The 21,651-nt window shown below is 48.7% G+C and overlaps 1 protein-coding gene across 1 annotated transcript; it reads left to right on the top strand.

The window, feature by feature from the left end:
* The first annotated feature begins 11,579 nt into the window (after nucleotides 1–11,579).
* Fam210b (family with sequence similarity 210 member B) lies at nucleotides 11,580–21,549 on the top strand. The gene is made up of 3 exons (XM_050152921.1): nucleotides 11,580–11,844; nucleotides 17,550–17,719; nucleotides 18,330–21,549. The coding sequence occupies exons 1-3, from the start codon at nucleotides 11,659–11,661 to the stop codon at nucleotides 18,544–18,546; spliced, it is 573 nt and encodes a 190-aa protein (XP_050008878.1). The 5' UTR covers nucleotides 11,580–11,658; the 3' UTR covers nucleotides 18,547–21,549.
* The last annotated feature ends 102 nt before the right edge of the window (nucleotides 21,550–21,651 follow it).

Below are 21,651 nucleotides of genomic sequence, written 5' to 3' on the forward strand. Positions count from 1 at the left end.
AGCTATACAAGGTGTGGGGCCCAAAGGAGAAAGTCGGGTGGCAGGAGTTTAAATATCTCTTCGTGGGGGCTCAGGGAGCTGGTGATCTTTAGAGGTCTGGTGATTTGGGGGTGGGGGTGGGGCACAAAAGAGCCAAAGGCCTGGGACTCTGAGGCTCCCTTCTCACGGGTTGAACTCAGTCTTCCCTGGTGAATGTAATTTCAGGAAGACTAAAGGCCAGGAAGGAGGCAGAGTGCTCACCTGGTGTATACAGTCTTGGGTTCCATCCTACACCAGGCATGGGGGTGCAGGCCTGTCATCCCAGCACTTGGGAGGTGGAGGAAGGAGGATCTAAAGTTCCAGGCCATCCTCAGCTTCTTAGGATGTACTTAGACATGTACTCTATCTATCCCTCTAAAATTGTTAGCTTCAAATTAACTCTTCTACAAATGGTGTCTCTTCACAGCAATAGAAAAGTAACTAAGACAGAAGTTGGTGCCGAGAATGGGGTGTTGTTATGATGGCCCTGCCGTGCTATCTTTAAGAGAATGTGGAAGATTTGGGGACTTTGGTCTAGGAAAGCAGTGTGAATGCTGTAGAGTTGACTCTTGTGATCAAGGCTTAATAGATCATCCTGGTAGGAGCTTGGAAGGCTGTGATATGCTAAGAACAATGCGGACTATGGAGGCTCAGTTCAAGAGGCTTCAGCGGGCACCAGTTTAGCAACTGGGCTAGAGATCATTCTTGTGGTATATTTGTTAGATATTGGATTCCTGGTTATTGAGTTCCTCCTCTGATGTAATAAGTCAAATCAAACCAGATTTAATAAGCAGAGCAAAGAAAAGCAGAGCACTCCTGAGTGACTCTCAGGAAGGGAGAAGGGAGAACACGTGGCAGATGGGGGACTATACCTCAAATAGTCTGTGGGCCTGGTCCCGAGCATCCCAGGGGGAGGAGCTGACCCCTGGTGGGCTTTCTTTAGGCTGGGTCTGGAGAGGCAGTTCCAGAGATGATCCCCAACAATATTCTTTGTCAAAGGGCATTTCTGGGCTTTTCCCTTTATGTAGAACAAGGGGAATACCTTCCATTGCTGGTGGGAGTGTAAACTTGTACAGCCACCATGGAAATCAGTATGGTGGTTTCTCAGAAAGGTGGGAATTGTTCTACCTCAAGACCCACCTGTACACCTCCTGAGCTTACACTCAAAAGATGTTCCGTCATACTGCCGCGGACCGTCCCTCTCGGAGACCGCTATCCACGGGAGAGCAGGGTGAAGGATAGGATAGCCAGGATACGATGCAAGGGAAATGACAGACAGACACACTGTGTAGTGAAAATCTGCTGCAAATTTACTTCTGAAAAGCTTCAGTTTTTGTACAAAACAGATCAAAGAACTTGGCAGGTGCATTACATCACCCCACTCAGGGTTCCAGACATAAATCAAGATTAAGCATAACCAAAATAGAGCTTCTTCTACGTGCTCCTTTCTACGTGTTCCCCCTTCCGTGCTCAAGATGTTGGCAAGGACTTTTAGTTTTGTTTTGTCTTTTAGAATTCTGTCTCACACCATTATTTACTTTCTACCGTGGGTGACTAGTTCTCAGGGTCCTGTGTTTAGCTTTCCATCTATATAGTTTTTATTCTTTGTTCCATATCTCCTAATAGTTTTCTCATTTTCTCATGATAGTTCTTATACCAATATATTAAAACTAGTCTCATGTTATCAATAATTTCCTTTCTTTCCTTCTTATTATAAAGACTCCAGGGTTTCTGAGATCTAGCTAATCTTTTCATAAAGGGGAATTTTCTCTAACTCTCCTTTTCTTCTCTAAATCTGATTCACCTTGATGATTCCCTCGTAACATATTAACCTTAGCCGCTTCTGTTTCATAAATAATAAAGTTTCCCAGGCTCATGTGGCGTGGGGCATACTTCAGTTCCTCAAGGACTGCTTTATTGAACAGTGGAGCCGAGCCAAGGACGTACTTTGATCTCTTGGTAAGCGGTCAGCTATAAACAAGAAAGTTAAGAAATACAGAGAAAGATCAGGCAAGGTGTCAGGAGGGCTCGCTCTCAGGGCCATCTCCAGATACGAGATTTGCCTAGGGCATCAGGTCCTCTCTGGACTGCTGATTGCCAGGGGGACCACCTGGGGCTTCGCTCCAAGAAGCTCTAACCCCAATCCTTCAGCAGGCAAAAGCCAGCGCAGAGGCATTTTGTCACTACACGGCAGTCACTGCTGTGGACGTGGCACATACCACAAGAACAATTGCTCAACCATGTTCATAGCAGTTTTATTTATAAAAGCCAGAGCCTGGAAACAACCTAGATGACCTTCAATAGAAGAGTAAATGAAAAAAAATATGGTACATTTACACAATGGAATATTACTTAGCTGTTTAAAAAATGACATAATAAAATTTGCAGGCAAATGGATGGAATTAGAAAAAAAATTATCCTGAGTGAGGTAACACAGGCCCAAAAAGATAAATATGATATATATTCACTTATATGTGGATATTAGCTGTTAAATAAATGATAACTAAGCTACAATCTATAGACCCAGAGAAGTAAGGTATAGAGCAGTGATTCTCAACCTTCCTAATGCTGAGACCCTTTAATACAGTTCCTCATGGTCTGGTGACCACTAACTATAAATTTATTTTCATTGCTACTTCATAACTGTAATTTTGCTATTGTTATGAAGAGTAAATACTTTTGGAGAGAGAGGTTTGCCAAAGGGGTCACAATCCACAGGCTGAGAACCACTGGTACAGAGGAAGAGACTGCGAGGAAGGGGACACACGGATCTCTGTGGGAGGGGGAAAGAGAACAGATTTTATGGGTGGACTGGGGCATAAGGGGGACAGAAACAGGAAGATCAGAGGGAGGAGGGAAGGTGGGGTTGAGGTAGGGAATGCAGAGTGACAGCTAAAAATGAACAAAAAAATCTGTTTGCAGGTGAGCTAAAAGGTTTGAGGCTAATTTCACTGGCAGAAGAGATTTCAAGATAGACTAATATTGACTCTGTTGCATTGTTATGAATAACCACTCTATTGCATGTTTATAGTGGAAAAGAGCAAGCAGGGCAAAAAAAATACAAAATGTATAGTTTGCCAAGAAGAGGCACACCAGGAACTTCAACACTGGAGCCCATGCTTGTGCTGAAGGAGAGATGTGATGAGGGAGCGGTGCCAGGATGTTGGATGTGCCAATCCTCCGAGATGTCTGCCAAGGAGAGCTGCACGCAGAGCATGGGACCAGCTCGAGAGAGAAGCACGTCGCAGTCAGCAAAGCTGAGAGAGCAGAACCATCTAAGTCCTCTGACATCAGACGTGGAGCTACAGATTTGGAGATGATCATGATTTGGTCCAGTATCTCCTCAATATTCCCCCATTGCTCCTTTTTGGAATAAGCTGAGGTCTAAAGATGATGACTCCTAGCAGTGGGGAAAGGGAGCCTGAACTGGCCATCTTCTGCAACCCAGCAAGGCTTCTAGTTTTGAGACTGAGATGTCATCCCAGACACAAAACCTTTGACCTACAATTTGTCCTGCTTACAAGGTGTGCTGTGGTACAGGTGTCTCAGAACTTGTCGGAGTGGTCAACCAACGACTGGTCCAACTTGAGGCCCACACCACAAAAGGGAGCCTACGCCTGATACTACTTAAAGAGCCAGGACCCAGAGGCTTCATGGCCCAGAGACCTAGAATAAAATCAAACATGACTAGCCAAAAAAAATGAAATAACTCCTAATGATATTCTTTATACTCATAGATTGGTACCTAGCCCAACTGTCATCAGAGAGGCTTCATCTAGCAACTGGTGGGAACAGGTGCAGAGACCCACAGCCAAACATTAAGTAGAGATCAAGAAATCCTGTAGAAAAGAGGGAAGAAGGATTGTAGGAGCCCGAGGAGGCAAGGACACCACAAGAACAGAGCCCAAAGAATCAACTAAGCAGGACCCTTAGGGGCTCACAGAAGCCAAAGAAACAATCATGGAGCTTGTATGGGTTTAAGCTATGTCCTCTGCATATTTGTTATGGTTGTATAGCTTGGTATTCTTATAGGACCCCTAACAGTGAAAGAGGGGGTGTCTCTGACTCTTTGCCTGTTATTGAAACCCTTTTTCCTCCTATTGGGTTGCATCAACCAGTCTTGCTATGAGGGTATGTGCCTTGACTTATAACCTGTTCTGGCATGTTCAGTTGATATCCCTGGGAGGCTAAATAGACCTTTTCTCATTGTTGTTGGGACCAATTAAGTCCTGGCCTTCAGCTGCTCTTCCCTGTCTAGAGCCTTCTAATTGAAGTTACTAGAAGCTGTACCTAGCTTAGAGGATCAGAGGATAGGATTTTCACCTGTTGGCCATTGACTGCAGGGTATTTTAAGCCTCTATGGTGCTATTAAAGAGGGGCTTTTTGGTACCAGTGTTGGAAGGTCTGTGTGTTGGTCTGTCTCTGTGTGTGTATTCTCAACCTCCAGCCCCTTGCCCAAAGCTCGCGAACTGGGTTCTAGCGCATAGAGCGCAGACGGGGGCTGCGGTGTGCAATGCTTTGAGATGATAGATTTCACAGGGGTGTGAGTATCGATATCCATGATTTACAGTGGCATGGGTACCAGAAGCCAAGGGACCCTGACAGATTCCACAGGGATGTAAGTGCCAGGAGGAGGGCCACTGACATTACATGGGGACATGACCACCCAGAAGCAAGGCCACTGACAGATGACACAGGGGCACAAGAATCAGAAGACAGGCTCAGAGCCATCGCAGAGGCTGCGGGCCACAGAAACTGTGCTGGGCACCTGCTTTCGAGGAGCTTCCAATGCGATGAGAATCAATACTTTGCTCTGCCAAGCAGTGAGAATGAGCTCAGAATCCAAATCAAGCTAGGCTCTGCTCCCCACTTGCCACAAGAAGAAAATCATTTTCTATAATGAGGTCTTCGCGTCTCTCCCTAAGAAGGAAGGCTTGTTATCAGCCCAGCCTCTGCCTCATTACTTTTGAGGTGCACAGCCAATTTTCCTGGGCGCCAATGTCTTCTCTCTGTGTCATGCAAGTGTGAGTCTGAGCTGCAAAGAGCGGTCACCTCATAATCGGACCATTAGAAAGGTGTGAAGAGGGGCATACTACCAACGGTGTTTGGGTTTTAAATTCCAATAAAAAACGAGCCGAAGCCTGAGGTTCAAAGGCGCTTGTTTCTGCCTGCTTCTATTGCCCCTGCCCTAAGGGCTTCCTGAGAGAGCCACGTGTTCTGTCCACACCCATGTTGACTCGGTGGCTCTTTTTTAAAAAACATGTGTGTGTGTGTGTGTGTGTGTGTGTACACTCATACATGAGAAAAGTGATACACTTGTGGAGGTCCTTATTTTGTATGTTTGTGTCTTTTCTTGAAACAAATTAAATTATAACCTATGCCCCCATTAGTCCACCATGCCCAAAAGTCCCTATAATCTACATGAACACCCAACGAGAGAAAAAGATATTGAAACTGTAATAAATAGAAAATTCCAGAAGAACCCTGAGATCTTCAGTGTAGTACCAAGGGGTAATTTGAGATATTTCTCTTAATAGGTACATGAGATAGATATTATGAAAGCTGTATGAAAAAAAATGTTGAAATATTACTATAAGCTAGTATTTCTGAAACCATTATCCAAGTGGCTCAGAGCTCACATTATTCTCCCACTGTCGTGCAAGTGTGGCTGTGGTTTCTGAAAACCATGGTGTGCAGGGGTTGGGGTGTATCTCAATGGGCAGAGTGCATACCTATCCTGAAGGAAGCCCAGGACTCGGTCTCTTAAACAGCGTGGAAAGTGGGTTTAGTGGTGTATGTCTGTGATTTCAGCCCTTGGGGGAAGAAGCAGGACATTCAGGAAGTTTTGAGGTCGTTGAAAGCAAGTTCAGGCCAGCCTGGGCTATATGAAGCTTGTCAAGACAGAGTCAGAGAAAGGGGAGAGGGGTCAGCCTCCGGCATCTTCTTGAATTACTTTCTACTTTGTTTTGAGGCAGGGTCTCTCACTGGACTGGGGCTCACAGATGAAGCCAGGCTAGCTATCTGCACATGTCATCTCCCCTGGAAGAGGGACCTTTCATTTTCAATGCAAGCTGAGTTTCTTCTTCATTTGCTCTCTTATTTTCCACGATGCTCTCTTATTTCCTCCTCTACCATCCCAGTGTGCATTCCCATCAGGGTCCTGAGGGTTCTTGTTATAGCTTACTGCACTGTATCCTACTTGAAGCTGGCTTTGCCGCTGAGATTTTGTCACATGACTCTTCTCACTTGGTGCCAGAAATTTTACTTATTTATTTATTTGGTTTGTTTATCTATCTATCTATCTATTGAGATAGAATCTTAGGTAGCTCAAGCTGACCTCAAACTCACTGCAGAGTTAAAGGCAACCCTAAGCCTCTGACCTTTCTTTCTCCACTTCCCAAGTGTCAGGATTACAGGTGTACCACAGCACACCTGGCTTATTTTAGGGCTCCTTCCTTTTGCATATTTCCTGGCTGGTTCTGAGATACAGGTAGGAGGAGCCAGCTCAGCTGTCATGTTGACACCTAATGGGCACCAGCCGCTGGTGCCACTTCTCCTGCCTGGTGATGTCAGAGGTCCCAGGATATTAATAGTGGCTGGCAGCAGTTCATTGATCAATCTGCTGGAGGACAGCGAGCCAGACAGAAAGGCAGCTGGAAACCCTTCTGGAAGGGACTTGGCCCAGCTCTTCGGGGGGGTCCCTGACAGCCAGTCCTCAAAGCACTGATTCCTGGTTTCTCGATTTCAGAGCGATTATAGCACTGAGATGTCACACCAGCCCTCCCCCTGCAGTCCCCACCCCACCCCACCCCTGTGCTCCCCCTCAGAGATGGAAGGAACTGTGCCCAACTTCTGATCCCTTGCTGATGCTGCTCCTGCTGAGGGATCTCAGTCAAGAGGCTGCAGCCTCCAAGCCTCGATTCCTCATGTGTAAAATAAGGGTTTGTGGAAAATGAGTTCATGAATAAGCTCTGGGTTCAGCCCCCGGCACAGAAGGAAAGAGAGAGACCACACAGGTGGTCCAGCTGAGTCTTTTGTCCTCCACAGCCCTGCTTCCCCTCTAAAAAATGTGTGATCTTGGTGGCTGGTTCATACTTGTACAAAACTTTGAACTATTATCTGCTGACATTCTGTCGAAGCAGAATGCCTGCATTTTTTAAGACTTGAGGACATCGCCCACAATGTAGACAAAATTAAATTCAACAATGGACTCCCAGGTGGGCTCAGCCTAAGATCTCCTCCTTGTATACCTTTTTAGCTATTTATTTATCAAGAGATTTATTGGCGCTAGCTCCTTAACATCTGTCGCTTGACACCCTACCCACCACTGTATGATCAGATCAAACCAACTGGGACAAATGTTATCCCAGTCAAAAGAGACAATTGAGACCAAACCACCAGATGGCTAATCAGAGAGGTCTCCCGAGAATATTGTTCAGATACGGATGGCGGGGAGGAGGGGGTTGTCAGATCAAAATGAAGTCATGCTGTGCTCAGTGGCACTTGCCTATAATAATCTCAATACTTGGGAGACCAAAGCAAGGAAGACTGTAAATTTGAGGCTATTAGCCAGACCGTTTTAAAATCAAGAACAAAAAAGCTCAGTGACCCATATCAGGCCCTCCAAAAATAACTCCAGAGGAGAAGTTAGCCGATGTGGTTAGCTGACTGCCTTTCAACCTACTTGCAGTCTGCTCATATTTGTTTCCGACGCAGAAATATTTTTGAAAACTTCCAGGCTAATTCATAGCTGCTTGGTGCACTCTGTTGTGCACACCTGTGCGCTGGAAAGGCCCCTTACTGATGAGAAGTCATTGCTGGCAGTAAAATGTGTGCATCACGGAGGGATGTCAGCCCCCATGTGGCACTGAGTTTACAGACAGGACTTTCTACTAGCAGTGGGAACTCCTCCAAGCAGGGCTCTCTTCAGGTATCTGCCGAAGTATCTCAAGGGCCATCGCCATAGCCTGTAGTTTACTTCTTTCTGTAAACGGAGATGATTCTTATTGTTGTCACTGTACAGCCTGTCGGTGACGCCTAGAATCCTCCTGAGACACGCCCTCTCAAACACATGCAGCCGCTGTTCTGAGGAGCGTTTCATGTTCCAGGTTTCAGAGCTGTAAAGAAGGCAATTCAGGCTGATCTCTGTGAGTTCAAGGCCAACCTGGTCTACAAGAGCTAGTTCCAGGATAAGCTCCAAAGTTAAAGACAAATCCTGCCTTGAAAAACCAAAAAAAAGACAAAGAGGGAGACCTGAAAAACACTGGATAGATAGCATAAAGGAAGACTGTGGAACCTTGACATTAACACAAGCATCTACATCTAGGACTTCCCAGAATAGGAACAACTGGAGAACCGCCCTAAACCGGCTGCCCATGCATGCTTAAGCATTGCTGGAGCATAAATGATGATGATGACTAACAGTGGGGGACCACAGGGGACAGAAGGGAAGAGGGGCACTTTCGTGTGCTGTATTCTAGACACACCCGTACTTGAGTGTGTACATTAACAACATCTGTACACACGTGTTATTAATTGTTTAATATGAGCACATGGTTAACGGTGGCTGCACTTCACAGCAACTCCTGCTCATCCTCAGTCACATTTAAAGAGCAAAAGTAAAACGTGTAGATGGAGTTTTTTGTCAGGACTGCTGGCTCCCAAATAACCACACAGAGACTTAATATTGATTATAAATGTTCGGCTAACAGCTTGGGCTTGTTACTAACTAGCTCTTACAACTTAAATAAACCCATACTTCTTATCTACACTCTACCACGTAGCAGTACCTTTTTTCAGCATGGCATGTTCAGCTTGCTTCTCTCCATGCCTCCTGGCAAGTCCCCCATGACTCCGCTCTCTTCTTCCCAGCATCCTCTCAACTTGGTTTTCCCAACTCAGCTCTTTTTGCCTAGCTATCAGCCAGTTGGCTCTTTGCTAATCAAATCAGGAGGCGCCTTGGCAAAGACACACCTTCACAGTATAGAAAAAGATGATTCCATAGCATTTTTTCTCTTACCCAAGATCCACAAAGCAAAAGTCACAAACTCATTTCCTATGAAGCTGGAAGAGGAGGCCTAAGCGAGTGAAGGAGACCCAGCCACAGGAGCACTGTGGGAACTAGGAGGCCCTAAAGATGAAGTGCTATCAGGCCGCTCTGACCTTGGAGACATCCCAGATGACACACTCACTCTCTTTGTGCACTGGGCACTAAGTAAAGGCCCTTTTCAAGGTCTGCATCAAAGGCTTCTGCCAACAGTTCTAAGAGGGGGGGTCTATTAGCATCTTCATCTAAACGGCAGCTCAGAGAGGTTGAGCCACTGATCCTAGATCACACAGCTGGACTTGCAGGGCTAGTTTGACTAAGAATTTACCCTTAATTGGTCTTTATACTTTGAATACTCCAAGCAGCAATACTCCGCACAGGACCACCTTGCCTCCTTCAGACACCCTTACAGACCATTGTAAACAGAATGCACACACATCCAGTGTGTTTTCTGTGAGATGCAGCTGACACATCATAACAATTTAGCATTATTATTTTTATTCTTCTTGTTTAATGATGCTGAGTCTGGGGACTACCCTGAAGCTCACCATCCTCCTGCCTTTGCTTTCCAAGTGCAGGGGCTATAGACCTGAGCCACCATACCTGTCTTGAGACTATTGGAATAGTTTTCCTGAAGTATAAATGCATAGCATAAAGTGACTTGTTTTAAGTGTACCGAAGTGACCCTTCACTGCTTAATCATCCTCATGTTCCTTGAACACTATCCTACCTCCCACTCTTAGCCCCAAAAGGCCATTGACCTGTTGTGGCTCTCCAGAACTTTGCCTGGTTTTGGCCTTCTGTGAAAATGAAATCCTAAGGCACATTGTATCTGTGGCTAGAATTTTCCCTTTGGTATGGCAGTCCTGAGACTTGTCCTGGATGGAGGGGTCAACTCATTCCGTTTAAAAACGATTTTATTATTATGGGGGGGAGGGCACATGTAGTAGGAGCTGCGGGCCTCTTCTCACAGCCCGGCTCCCGGCTGCCTGGATAGCTTATGCCCCCAAAATAAGGACACACAAACTGTATTCATATAAACACTGCTTGGCCCATTAGCTCTAGCCCTTACTGGCTAATTCTGATATCCCGATCAACCCATCTCTAATAAACTGTGTAGCACCAGTCTTACCAGGAAAGATTCAGCATGTCTGACCTGGCGACTTGCTTCATCATGTCTGCCCGGGAGAGGGGAACATGGTGTCTGAGTTCACTTCCTCTTCCTCCCAACATTCTGTTCTGTTTACTCCATCCACCTATGTTTTAACCTATCAGGGCCAAGCAGTTTCTTTATTAGCCAATGACCTTCCTCCATCAGGCACATGTGCAGGTCAGAGGACATCTTTGTAGAAAAGCTGGTTCTTTCTCCCACCCCCCACCCTCCCTTGACCTGGGTCCCAGGATTAGAACTCAGACCCTGGACTTATACAGCAAGTATTTTGCCTGCCGAGCCATCGCCCCAGCCCCAGATTGCCCTATAATCCCTAATGAGTGGGGTCCACTCCAGAAGAGTCTGTGGTTACATTTCCCAGGCAACAAGCATCTGGATTGTCCTGCATGAGTATTTGTGTCTTCTCATTTTAGTTTTTTGTGCATGTGTGTCAGACAAGTTCTCGCGTGGTCAAGACTGGCCTTGAACTCCAAGTACTGGAATCATAGGACTGCACCTCCAGGTCAAGATCATAGTTTACTTTCGTTTCTTTCTTAAGTTATAAAAACAAAAGGGTTAATTTTGGCTCACGGTTCTGGAGGTCCAAGGTAGAGGGACCACAACTATGCCAGCAAGGCCTTCCTATGGTGTCAAGTCCCCAACAGCGGAGTCAGGTGAGAAAGAGTTCTTGTCACAGTTTAGTTAGGAATTGAAATGAGAGTCTTTGCTTCTCTTGAGACACTATGGGAGTGGAGTTGCTGGGCAACCTGGTGTGTATACTTTTAGCTACCTGCGAAAGTACCAACTATTTTCCACAGTGGCTGCTCTCATGTTCACATCAACAATGTAGTAGGGTCATTTAGAGGGCTTCTTCAAGTGAGTGTTAAGTTCTACAGTCCCTTTCTTTTTCAAAGCGATCATGTAAGCACCAGTCTTCCAGATTTCACCCGTTCTGCTGGGAGGAAGAACAAAAGATGCATGAGCCCTCGGCGTGAAACAACAGCCACACTCCACAGTCTGGAAACTCAAAACTCCTGGAAAGCCCTGCAAATATCCATTCCACAAAGGACCAGCAAGAGCTCCCTAGAGCCAGGCTGGAGATCTTGGCCAGACCCCAGCCCCGCCCACTCCGCTCCAGGAGGCGGGGCTTAGCTAGGGAGGCGGGGCCTAGGGGCCGGGATGAGAGCACGCGGCTCCGGATGATTCCGCCTACCCAGGGATAGGCTGTTTCTGACAAGGGCGGAGCTGGTGGGTGGGGCCCAAGGCGTGCGCTCCGCTGTGAAGCCCCGCCCACCGCGCTCCGCTCCGCTCGGGGGGCGGGGTCTGGGGAGGGTGAGGCACGGCCCGGTGGGGCGGGCACACGGCCACGGCCCCGCCCACCGCGCGGTGTTGGGGTTGGTTCCCGAGTGGGCAGCTCCGGAGCAACGCTTGCTCGCGGCGCGCCATGGCTGGGCTGCTGGTGCTGCTTAGCCCGGCGGGAAGAGTGGGCTCCCGGATACTGCCCCGGACCCCTTGGCTCCTGGGAGCCGCCACCTCCTGCGCTCCACCGCTCTGGGCCTTGGCCTTGTCCCGCCCCGGGCCGGACTCCCGGCTGCTGCACACGGCCCGCAGGGACTGCCTCAGCCGCCAGGTAAGCCTCCCTACACTTACTCGGACCCTGAACCCCAAGTAACCCAAGCGCCGTGCCAGGGCCAGTCCCAAGGACAGCTTTGCATTGCACCTGCCCAAAATGTGTCACCTCCGGGGTCCCTGAGTTCTCAGATCGCTAGAATCGGAAAAACATCTCTTTCAGTTAGCAACCTGAGAAACTGAGGCTTGGGGTGGTGTGGTGCTCGGCCCAAGGTCATGGAGTCTCCTGCCGGGCCCCAGTTTCTAAAGCCAGAACAGTGGCGTTACCGAGCGGCCTGCAAGGGGCCTGAACTCACTATGAACTTCCAAACCGGCCTTTGAAGTTTTGTCCATTCTGAAGTTCAGTTCAGGCCTGGGCACTGGGCCCAGGAGGCGTCTTCTCGGGGGTGCGGGTGTATCGACCGCCTCCCTGTGCCGGTGGCTCCTCCCTTTTTATGTAGCTGGAAGAGCGGGCTCTCAGGGCAAGCAGTCCGTCCTGTTTCCTTATGCTTGCCTTCCCTGAATGCTAAGAGTGAAAACTAGCTTCCGTTCAGCCAGCAGCGCAGCTCAAGAGGGTCTCTGAAGAAAGTAGTGGAGTACCCAGATCGGAAGCGTTAAGTCGTGTTGCAAGCCTGGATCCCTGCAGGAGAGGGCTTCCAGCTCCTGAGTCTGGACCCACCCATCCCTGGGCTGTGTGACCTCAGACCCAGAGCCCAGGAGGTCTGGACCTGAGCTGGCCTTTCAGAAGGCTGAAACTGGCACCTTGCCACCAAGAGTCTGGAGGACCACCGCTATGAATCAGGCAGGTCTGAGCCCTGTCTGCCCTTGTTGCTTTTCAGTAAGTAGCCAAAGGGATTAGTCCCTGTACTTGGGTGCCTCACACAAACATGGATGGGCTTCCTTCTTTCCCCTCTCCTCTCCTGGGTGACAGACAGGACACTGGCGCCTCGTCTCTAATCCTGAGCTCAGGGCAGGATGCTTAGAACATACCACCTGCTTCCTGATGATTCTGCCTCCCTCTCCTCCAGGAAGTCTTCCCTGACTGCCAGTGGTGTGCCCCCCACCCACCCACGCACACACAGTCGCTTCTCTGAAGTTCCAATCTCTGCCTCCGTGATCTGGAACAATCTCTCACCTTGTTCCACCACCTCAGCCCTGCTGGCAGCCCAGACTCTGCCTCGACCAGCGTGTGTTCACAGCAAGGATGAGTGTGGTCTCCAGCTCCTAGGATCCCTGTCTTTGCCTGCTAAGTCAATAACCTTGATCGAATGCTCTCACGGTTCCGTGTCTCTAGAATGAGATGCTAATAGGTCTTTTCCCAGAGGGTGAATATGATAAGAGAGAGCATGCTAGCAGGCATCTGGTACATCGTGCCAGACTTGCAGTCCTCGGTGTGATTACACACCACAGCAGGGCCCCAGAGCCCAGGGGCCAAGCTTGCCTCTTCTGCTGATTGAGAGAGGGATGGAATCAGAACCTAACAGAAGGTTCGAAACCTTCGCTGTGGGGGAAGGGCCTGCCTAGGCCTCAGTCCAGCAATCCCACTCCATTTCCACTCTGGCTGCCTTCATTAGGAGGCCAGCTGGGGTCTCCAAATGTTCTAGACATTAAATCAAGTGTCTGAGGGCCATGCCCACCTCTGCCTACAACAAGGACTGCACTGTGTCAGAGAGGGGGAGACACAGTGCCCCAGAGGCCTGCATTTTTCCCGTAACATGATTCAGGGTCATGTAGAGCAAGTGGCCCACTTGGGGTATGGGGAGGGGCGGGCACTGTTACACGCGCGGCTTGCTGGCGTCCCTTATCTGACTAGCAGCACCCGTCCCACCAGCCCCTCGAACTCCCTCTCCTGGTCTGTCTTGGTGTGTCCTCACCCTGCTATGTGACTGTTGTCCTCTGCTCCCGGGACTCGTAGTCTCCTTTGAGGTGGGTCTGTTTTGCTCGTTGGACTGTCCTCTACTCTGGAACACTGTGACCCAGAGAAGAGACAGAAGGCCAAGTGGTGGGACTGGGATCCGGTTAGCTCCTGTGCTGTCCTTGGTTACACACTCAACCCCTCGGGGCTCTGCAGGTCCTCTTCCGTTCTTTGTGGGGGGTGTTGTAAGACTAAAGTTTTCCCGGCATTCAGAACACTCTCGGTACAAAGTCAGCACGTGCGGTGCTTATCAAATGAGTGGAAGCAGGTGTCCCAGCACTGTGGTCCTTTTCTGATAAGGCTTTCCTCTGGCTGTTTTGAAACACCGTCTCGTGTACTCCAACCAGGCTGGCCTCCAGTTCAATAAGCCTTGAACTTCTGGTCCTTCTGCCCCCACCTCCAAAGGGCTGGGATTATTGGTTTAGCCCACCAAGCTGGGTTTATACAGTGCTAAGAAATAAAAGCTTTGCACATGCTAGACCATGTGCCATGGAGCCACATCCCCGCTTGAGCACTTTGAAGTCAATGTCACACACTCAGGGCAGTAAGCAGTGATACTCTATGGACAATGAGTGTCTACAAATGCCCCCATTGCTTGCAGGTCACGCTCATAAATCCCTTTGGTTTGGCTTCTTTAAACCCCTCAAGGACTTGGAAGAAAAATGCATGGCCCTTTATGTCCTGCAAGAGTGGCCATTCCTAATAGGAGAGACTTTTCCAGGATGTTCCGGATCTGGAGGACAGGAGAAAAAGCTGCCAGCACCTTCTTTTATTGGCCAGCACTTGCCCCTCTCCTGTGCTTGAGTTCTGCACCCCCTGCCGAAATGCTCACAGAGGCCCTGGTTCTCCCTGATAAGTAATCCTCTCCCTCTGGGCTGGGCTGATAGGATAGTCTGCAGCCCTTCCCAGTGCCTGTGTCTCCCTTAGACCAGTGTCAGTCAAAAGCCCATTGAAGCTTGGCCCGGGCAATCTCAGTTATGGCCCATTCTCCATGCCCCAGAGCTGCCACAGCTGTCCCTGATGAAGCCCCTTTGTCTCACACCCTCAGGTTTGGCAAAAGGCCTTCTGGCCCAGAAAGGAGACTAGAAAGGCAGCCAGACTTCCATCTAGAAAATAAATAGAGGCTTCTGCAGGGCTGGCGCAGCAAACATCAGGACCAGACTTTGTTTAGAGAGGGGAGCAGGCTGAAGAGATGGTTCAGAGCCCTGACAACTCTTGCAGAGGACCTGGGTTCAATTCCCAGCATCCACAGGATGGCTCACAACCATCTGTAACTCCAGTCCCAGGGGATCTGAGGCCTTCTGGCCTCCATGGATGTACTAGGCATGTACTTGGTGCAAAGATGTACATACATGCAGGCAAACACCCATACACATAAAATAAACAAATCTTAAAGTGGGAGCCTTGGAAAGCCTTATGGTACTGTTTGATTAGGACTTACAAGCTACAGTGGAGGGACTCTTAAAGGAGGTAGCATTTGCATTTGTATCAGACATGTGGAATGGACACGCGCGCGCGCACACACACACACACACACACACACACACACATACACACACACTCTTCACTCCTAGAGCACAGCCTGAGCTAGCAGGGCCAGGACAGAGGGTCAGGTGAGCAGGGCTTTCTCTCTAAGCTTAGTGATTACTTTCCAGTCACCTTTGGAACTGATGACAAGGCCCAGTCCCAGGCCTTTCCCCAGATCTGCAGAGCTAAAGCTGGGCTCACGCAAGTAGGTACAAACAGAAGAGCTCGCGAGCTGCCCACTGATGAGCATCCACGGTCAGCAGAATTTGTGCACCGGGTGCTGGGGAGGGACACAGCAGGGTCATGAGCCTTATCCCACAAGTGCAAAGTGAGGGCCTGAGGGTCCAGAGCTGCAGCAAGTGGCTGCCACAGCAAGGATAGACCTGGTGGTCCCCTGCAATGTGGTAGAGCTGGCTGTGTAGATTTAGTTGGTGGGTTTCCTTCTCACTAGGGGTATCCTGGCTCATTTCCTGGGGATGCTGGCATGCTCATTCCCTTTGCCTTTGCAGACGCACACGTTAAAATCAGGAAGGAATGTGCCCAGCTGCAAGATCAGTAACTAGAGGTGACTGGCAAGAGCCAGACTCATAAATCCTTTGGCTAAAAGCACTCTCTTGTAGAGGTGTATTTTGTCTAATCCAGATGTGGGTGGGTTCTCTGTTGTCTGTCCCAAAGTTAAGATCACCCCATGTAACCAACCAGATGTTCCAGTAGGTAACACTTGCCTTGTACACCTGACAGCCCTGAGCTCAATTCCTGGTCCCCACCGTGTCCCCATAGGCTCAGTCGTGTAAGCACTAGGTCCCCAGCTAGTGACTCTGTTTGAGGAGGTGTAGCCTTTCACTGGGGGGTAGCCTTTCACTGGGGGGTGGCCTTTCAGTATAATCCTGCTCCACTTCCAGCTCATCCTGTTTCCTGATGTGATCTCTCAGCTTCCTGCTCTGGCCACTGAGCTGCCCCTTGCTGCCATGCCTCTCAGGCATGATGGACTCTTCTCCCTCTAGAACTGTGAGCCAGAACGAACTCTTTCACAGGCTGCTTTTGATCGTGGTATTTTACCACAGAAAAGTATCTGATACACAGATGTAAAGGTGCTTGAAAAGAATCGACTCACCAAGTTGTCCTTTAACTCCACGTACATACTGCAACGTGCGCACCTGTGCACATATATGTGTGCACACACACACAAATAATGTGTTTTTAAACAGAAGATTGCTACATAGCACGGGTAATTTCTGTACCCATTCTGGTCAGTATTTTGTCCCGGAATCAGCCTTCCCTGTCATGTTTCCTGTCTCAGCGAAGGCACATGACTTTTGGAGCCCCATCCTATTCCAACCCACCCCATCTTGGGGTAGTACAGACATGAAGTTGTGTGCTCAGTCCACAGACTTGGATGGTCTGAGCTCTCATGGGTCACTTTTCTCCTTTCGGTGACCACATAGTTGACAAAAGCAACTTCAGGAAGGACGGACTCACTTTGGCCCATGCATTGAGACTGTAGTCCATTGTGGCGAAGTCATGGTGGCCGGAGGGTGAAGGTGTCTGAAGTCAGGAAGCAGAGCAAGATCAGCCTTGGCACTCAGAGCACTTTCTTCTTACACAGCACTGTCCAGGGAATGATGCCACCTATGTGCAGGGTGGGTTGTCTTCCCTTTCTTAGCTCCTGTGGAAACTCTCACAGACCTACACACACATGTCTCCTACAGTCATTCCAATTGAGCATTGCAGCTCTGGCCTTTATAACAAGCCTGCAGGGCTCCTCTGGTGCTTGACACATTCGCTCCTGTGCTAGAGGTCAGGAGTCCAAAATCTGCCTCGCTAGGCTAAAGGCAAGGTGACATCAGGGCCAGTTTCTTCCCAAGGTTCCAGGGCAGAATCCACTTCCTGCAGCTCGTAGGCCTCCCACCCCACCCACGCCCACATATCAGTAAACCAGGAGAAGAGCATCTTCAAACCTCTGCACCCGCTATCACCTCCTCTACTCAGACTCCAACTCCTGCCTCCTCCTTTCCCTTATAAAAACCCACCCAGAAAAATCCAAGTTAGCATTTCCATCTCAAGCTCCATGCCCAGATCCCATATGCCAAGTCCTGCAGTAGGAGGTGACCTGGCCATCTCCGGGGCCATCGGGGCTGACCTAGCCCTGGCTTAGTGGGAATGAGCGTGATAATTGGTGTCTATAATAATAATAATAATAAGTGGGTAGAAAGAGGTATAAAACTCAGGTAAGGGTGAACATCTGTGTTGGCCACCAACCTACCCTCCCTTTGCTCTGTGCACAGGAGCCCAGCAGAATCACTGAGCCAGGAAGCGGTGCCAAGAGCACAGAGGGAAAGCTAAGCAAATCACAGCAGCTGAAGAAGGTCTTCCAGGAATACGGGGCCGTGGGCGTGTCGGTGCACATTGGGATCTCGCTGGTCTCCTTGGGGATGTTCTACACAGTTGTTTCCAGGTACGATTTGATTTTCAACAGTGGTCACCATGTGGCTGGATGTGGTAGCACCAGCCACACCTGTAATCCCAGCATTCAGAAGGTGCAGGCAAGCAGCTCACAGGTCCAGGTCATCCATCCTTAACTACATAGAATTTGAGGCTAGCTTGGGCTACATGAGACTCTATCCCAAAAACATTTTTTTGTTTAGTTTTGTTTTCTTCCTCTGTAAGGTAAGCTAAAAATGTGGATGAATTTTATTATTGGTTTTGGGGGTGTTTTGGGGGGGAGGAAGTTCGTTTGCCGAAACCTACGTACTCATCTTTAAAAGTATGTATAGTTCATCTGGGTCAGCAAGATGGCTTAGCAGGTAAAAAGTACTTGTCAGAAAAGTCCGGCTATCTGAGTTCTACCCCGGAGCTCACAGCGGAAAGAGAGAACCAACTCCTGGAAGTTGCCCTCTGACCTCTGCATGCATGCCATGGCATGTGCGTTGCTCATATTCATACACACAATAATCATAAGGGTTTGTTTAATAATAAAAAGTAAAAATACTGTCACCCTCCTAGGCAGTTCAGTTTCTTCCTTTAATCCCCGTCTGTGACATTTTCTTTGCCTCTTTCTCCCCCAGTGGCATCGACATGTCTGCCGTCCTGCTTAAGCTTGGCTTCAACGAGTCCCTGGTGCAATCCAAAATGGCAGCCGGCACCAGCACATTCGTGGTAGCCTATGCCATCCACAAGCTCTTTGCGCCCGTGAGGATCAGCATCACCTTATTCTCCGTGCCCTTCGTTGTTAGATACTTACGCAGAGTGGGACTCTTTAAGCCTCCAGCCACCAAGCCATGAGGAAGCCAGTTTCTTCTGAACTACAGGATTTGGGTTGGTTTCAGGGTGGGGTTTTTTGGGGGAGTATGGGGCAGAGGCTAATGACTGTGTTCATTGGGGGTTTATTTTACTTTTGCCAGCAATAATCTGGTGTGTTAATTTACTTTTTTAAAAATGATATTCCTCGAGGAGCCATGTTCGTGACTTAAAATGTCACCAAGGCTTCAAAATGAGTTGACAGCCACTCACGGTGGTCCAGGCCAGTAAGGCCAGCTACTGAGGAGGCTGAGGCAGGAGGATCTCAAACTCAAAGCCTGCTTGAGCTACTGCGATTGGGGTCAACAGTGAAGGGAGGGGCAAAGGGCATTGGCAGCAGAGCCCTCGCCCAGCACAGCAAGAACCTAAATTTGATCCCAGTACAAAATGGGACTGCCTACAGAATGCCTCTTAGATCATTAGGCAGGAGTCTCTGCAGCGCCCCACAGGGCTAACCTTGGCTCAGGTTCCTGAAAAGCAGTGGTTAATTTGAGAACACCCTCTCGCCTGATTTATCACTGGCAGCAACCTGCAGTTAACACACAGTATTCTGCAGACAGCTGCCAGCACCAGTTAATCAAGGAAAAATTAACAATCCCTAATCACAGTCTCCATTAACATCAAGCCCTTGACCTTCGTAACAATTGTGTCCAGGAAAACCAGCCATGAGCTTCTGGTGTGTTCACTGACTCCAGAGCGACTTCGTGTCTGGGTGTGATGAGGCTATTTGTCTGCAGTCTCACTGATACGGGGCAGTATTGTTTGTAAAGTATGGAAACGCGGCCCAGGTGTAACGGCGTCACTTGGCTCCTGATGCCCATATTCAGTGGAACTCAGATCCTTCCATAGAAGCTAAAAAACATCCTAGCTTTCTCAGACAATCCTCTTAGCTATCTAAACCTTGAGACATTCCAGAGCTGACACCATGTTTACAGTGTGCCACTGTTTATGTTTTTTAATTGATTGAATCATATGCATGAAGTATTTCTACCACTTTCCAAAAAAAAATGGAAAATGTTGTCTGTTCCGAGTAGAAGACAACCGTGTAGGACTACAAGCCGAGGGGAAGAGAGACCTTAGGGTTCTATTGCTGTGATGAAACACCATAACCAAAAGCAATTGGGGGTGGGGGGTTGATTTCACTCACACGTCCATGTAACAGTTCATCATCAAAAGCAGTGAGGGCAGGAGGCAGGAGCTGATGCAGAAGACATGGAGGGTGCTGCTTACTGGCTTGCTCATCAAGGCTTGCTCAGCCTGCTTTCTTACTCAGGACCAAAAGCCCAGGAATGGCACCACTCACGATGGGCTAAACCCTCCCCCATCAATCACTAATTAAGAAAATGCTATACAGGCTTGTCTACAGCCCTTTCTTATGGAGGTATTTTCTCAGTTGAGGTCCCCTCCTATCTGATGACTCTGTGTCATGTTGACATAGAACTAGGCAGCACAAGAGAGTGGGACAGGTTTAACTACAGTCCACCACGGGAGGGTAAGTGTAGAGGGTGCGTTTAAGAGTAGAAACCAAAGCAGACTCTCAAGCCGAGGCTTCCTCCTCCAGGAAGCCAGGAGCAGGAATTGGCTCCATCGCTCAACCCTCCCCTCTGGGCAGGCACTTGTTATGTCATATCCAAAAGAAACTCCAGTCCCCAAGCCCCAAAGGCAGTCCAAAGATCCAGGAATGGGGTCAACCTAGACTAAAGGATTTCTGGTGGTTACATAAAAGCCAGCATTCCTCAGAACTTGTGAAACCGGTTCCCCTCTACCAAAAGCAGACATTTCCCTTCCCTCTGACAGAAGGGAGCTATGGCTACCTGTGGCTATCAGCATATCAAAGCTCATGCTGGCATCACAAGTACCGGCCACACATCTAAGTCCATGGTAGCACCTCCTCTTGTACCAAACTCCCTTGAACTCGCAGGCTTCCCTTCCCCAGCTACTCTCCTCCGCTCCTGCTACTGTGTTCTCTCACAGGTATCCCTGGTTAGGTCTAGTCTGGCTGTTCTCTCCCCTTAGGCACCATATCAGTTTATACAGTTCTTCCCTGGGGAGCCAGATTTTGAAGTCGGCTCAGCCGCATAGTGACAAGGGTTGCATTCGTTTTTCTTGCTCACAATTCCGTTGACAATCAGAAAATACAAAGAAAGCACTGCTAGCTGGCAGGAACACATTTTACTGAAATCTGGCTGACAGTTTCTTAGCCCACAGTCACCCACACCATTTGTCGCGATTAACATTTAAAAGAATTTTTGTGAGACAGACTCTCCGCTTGTAAGATCTTTAAAGTGGGATTGCAGTCTTTTCCTCTTTGTTTTTATATTTATTTTATTTATTTATTATGCATACAATATTCTGTCTGTGTGTATGCCTGCAGGCCGGAAGAGGGCACCAGACCTCTTTACAGATGGTTGTGAGCCACCATGTGGTTGCCGGGAATTGAACTCAGGACCTTTGGAAGAGCAGGCAGTGCTCTTAACCACTGAGCCATCTCTCCAGCCCCAGTCTTTTCCTCTTAATGCAGCCCACAGCTGGAAGCTTTTACTGACTTAAGATCAGGAACTAATCCACAAAGACAGCCACACAGCTGAGAAAGAAGCCCCAGGTCAATGTCGGGGGCTTGTGTGGACTAGATGGAGGGAGAGGTCTCTCCATCTTGCCCAGCATGGACCCCCACCCACCCTACTTGCCCATTCAGGTTCCTTAGTAACACCTATGCAAAGAAATACATTGAAAGTAGCAATAACACTAATTGTACCCACAGCATGTGTCTTTCAAGCCAGGAACCAGAACCAGGGGTGAGTTGAGAGGTTGGAAGACTAAAGAACCATATAAACCAGCCAGACAAGCAGATCTGCTCCTGTTACCTTCAGTGGAACTGGAGCAAGGAAACCATCTTAAAACGCAAGCCATCGTTGGCCTCTAGTTTTCTAAGCAGACCCACTGACCAGCTTAGATTCTGTGAAACCAATAAGAACTTTTGTAAAATGATGTGTTCTGTCATCTTTAAACCGTTGCTGCTGCAGGCTAGGAAAAGCATCCTGTGGATGTGGCAGCAACCAGCTGCTGGTGTGAGCTGCAGGCACCAGTGTC

Source organism: Alexandromys fortis, unplaced genomic scaffold, assembly GCF_014885135.2.
Source record: "Alexandromys fortis isolate MF-2015 unplaced genomic scaffold, M_Fortis_MF-2015_v1.1 scaffold_81, whole genome shotgun sequence".
NCBI classification, from domain to species: domain Eukaryota; kingdom Metazoa; phylum Chordata; class Mammalia; order Rodentia; family Cricetidae; genus Alexandromys; species Alexandromys fortis.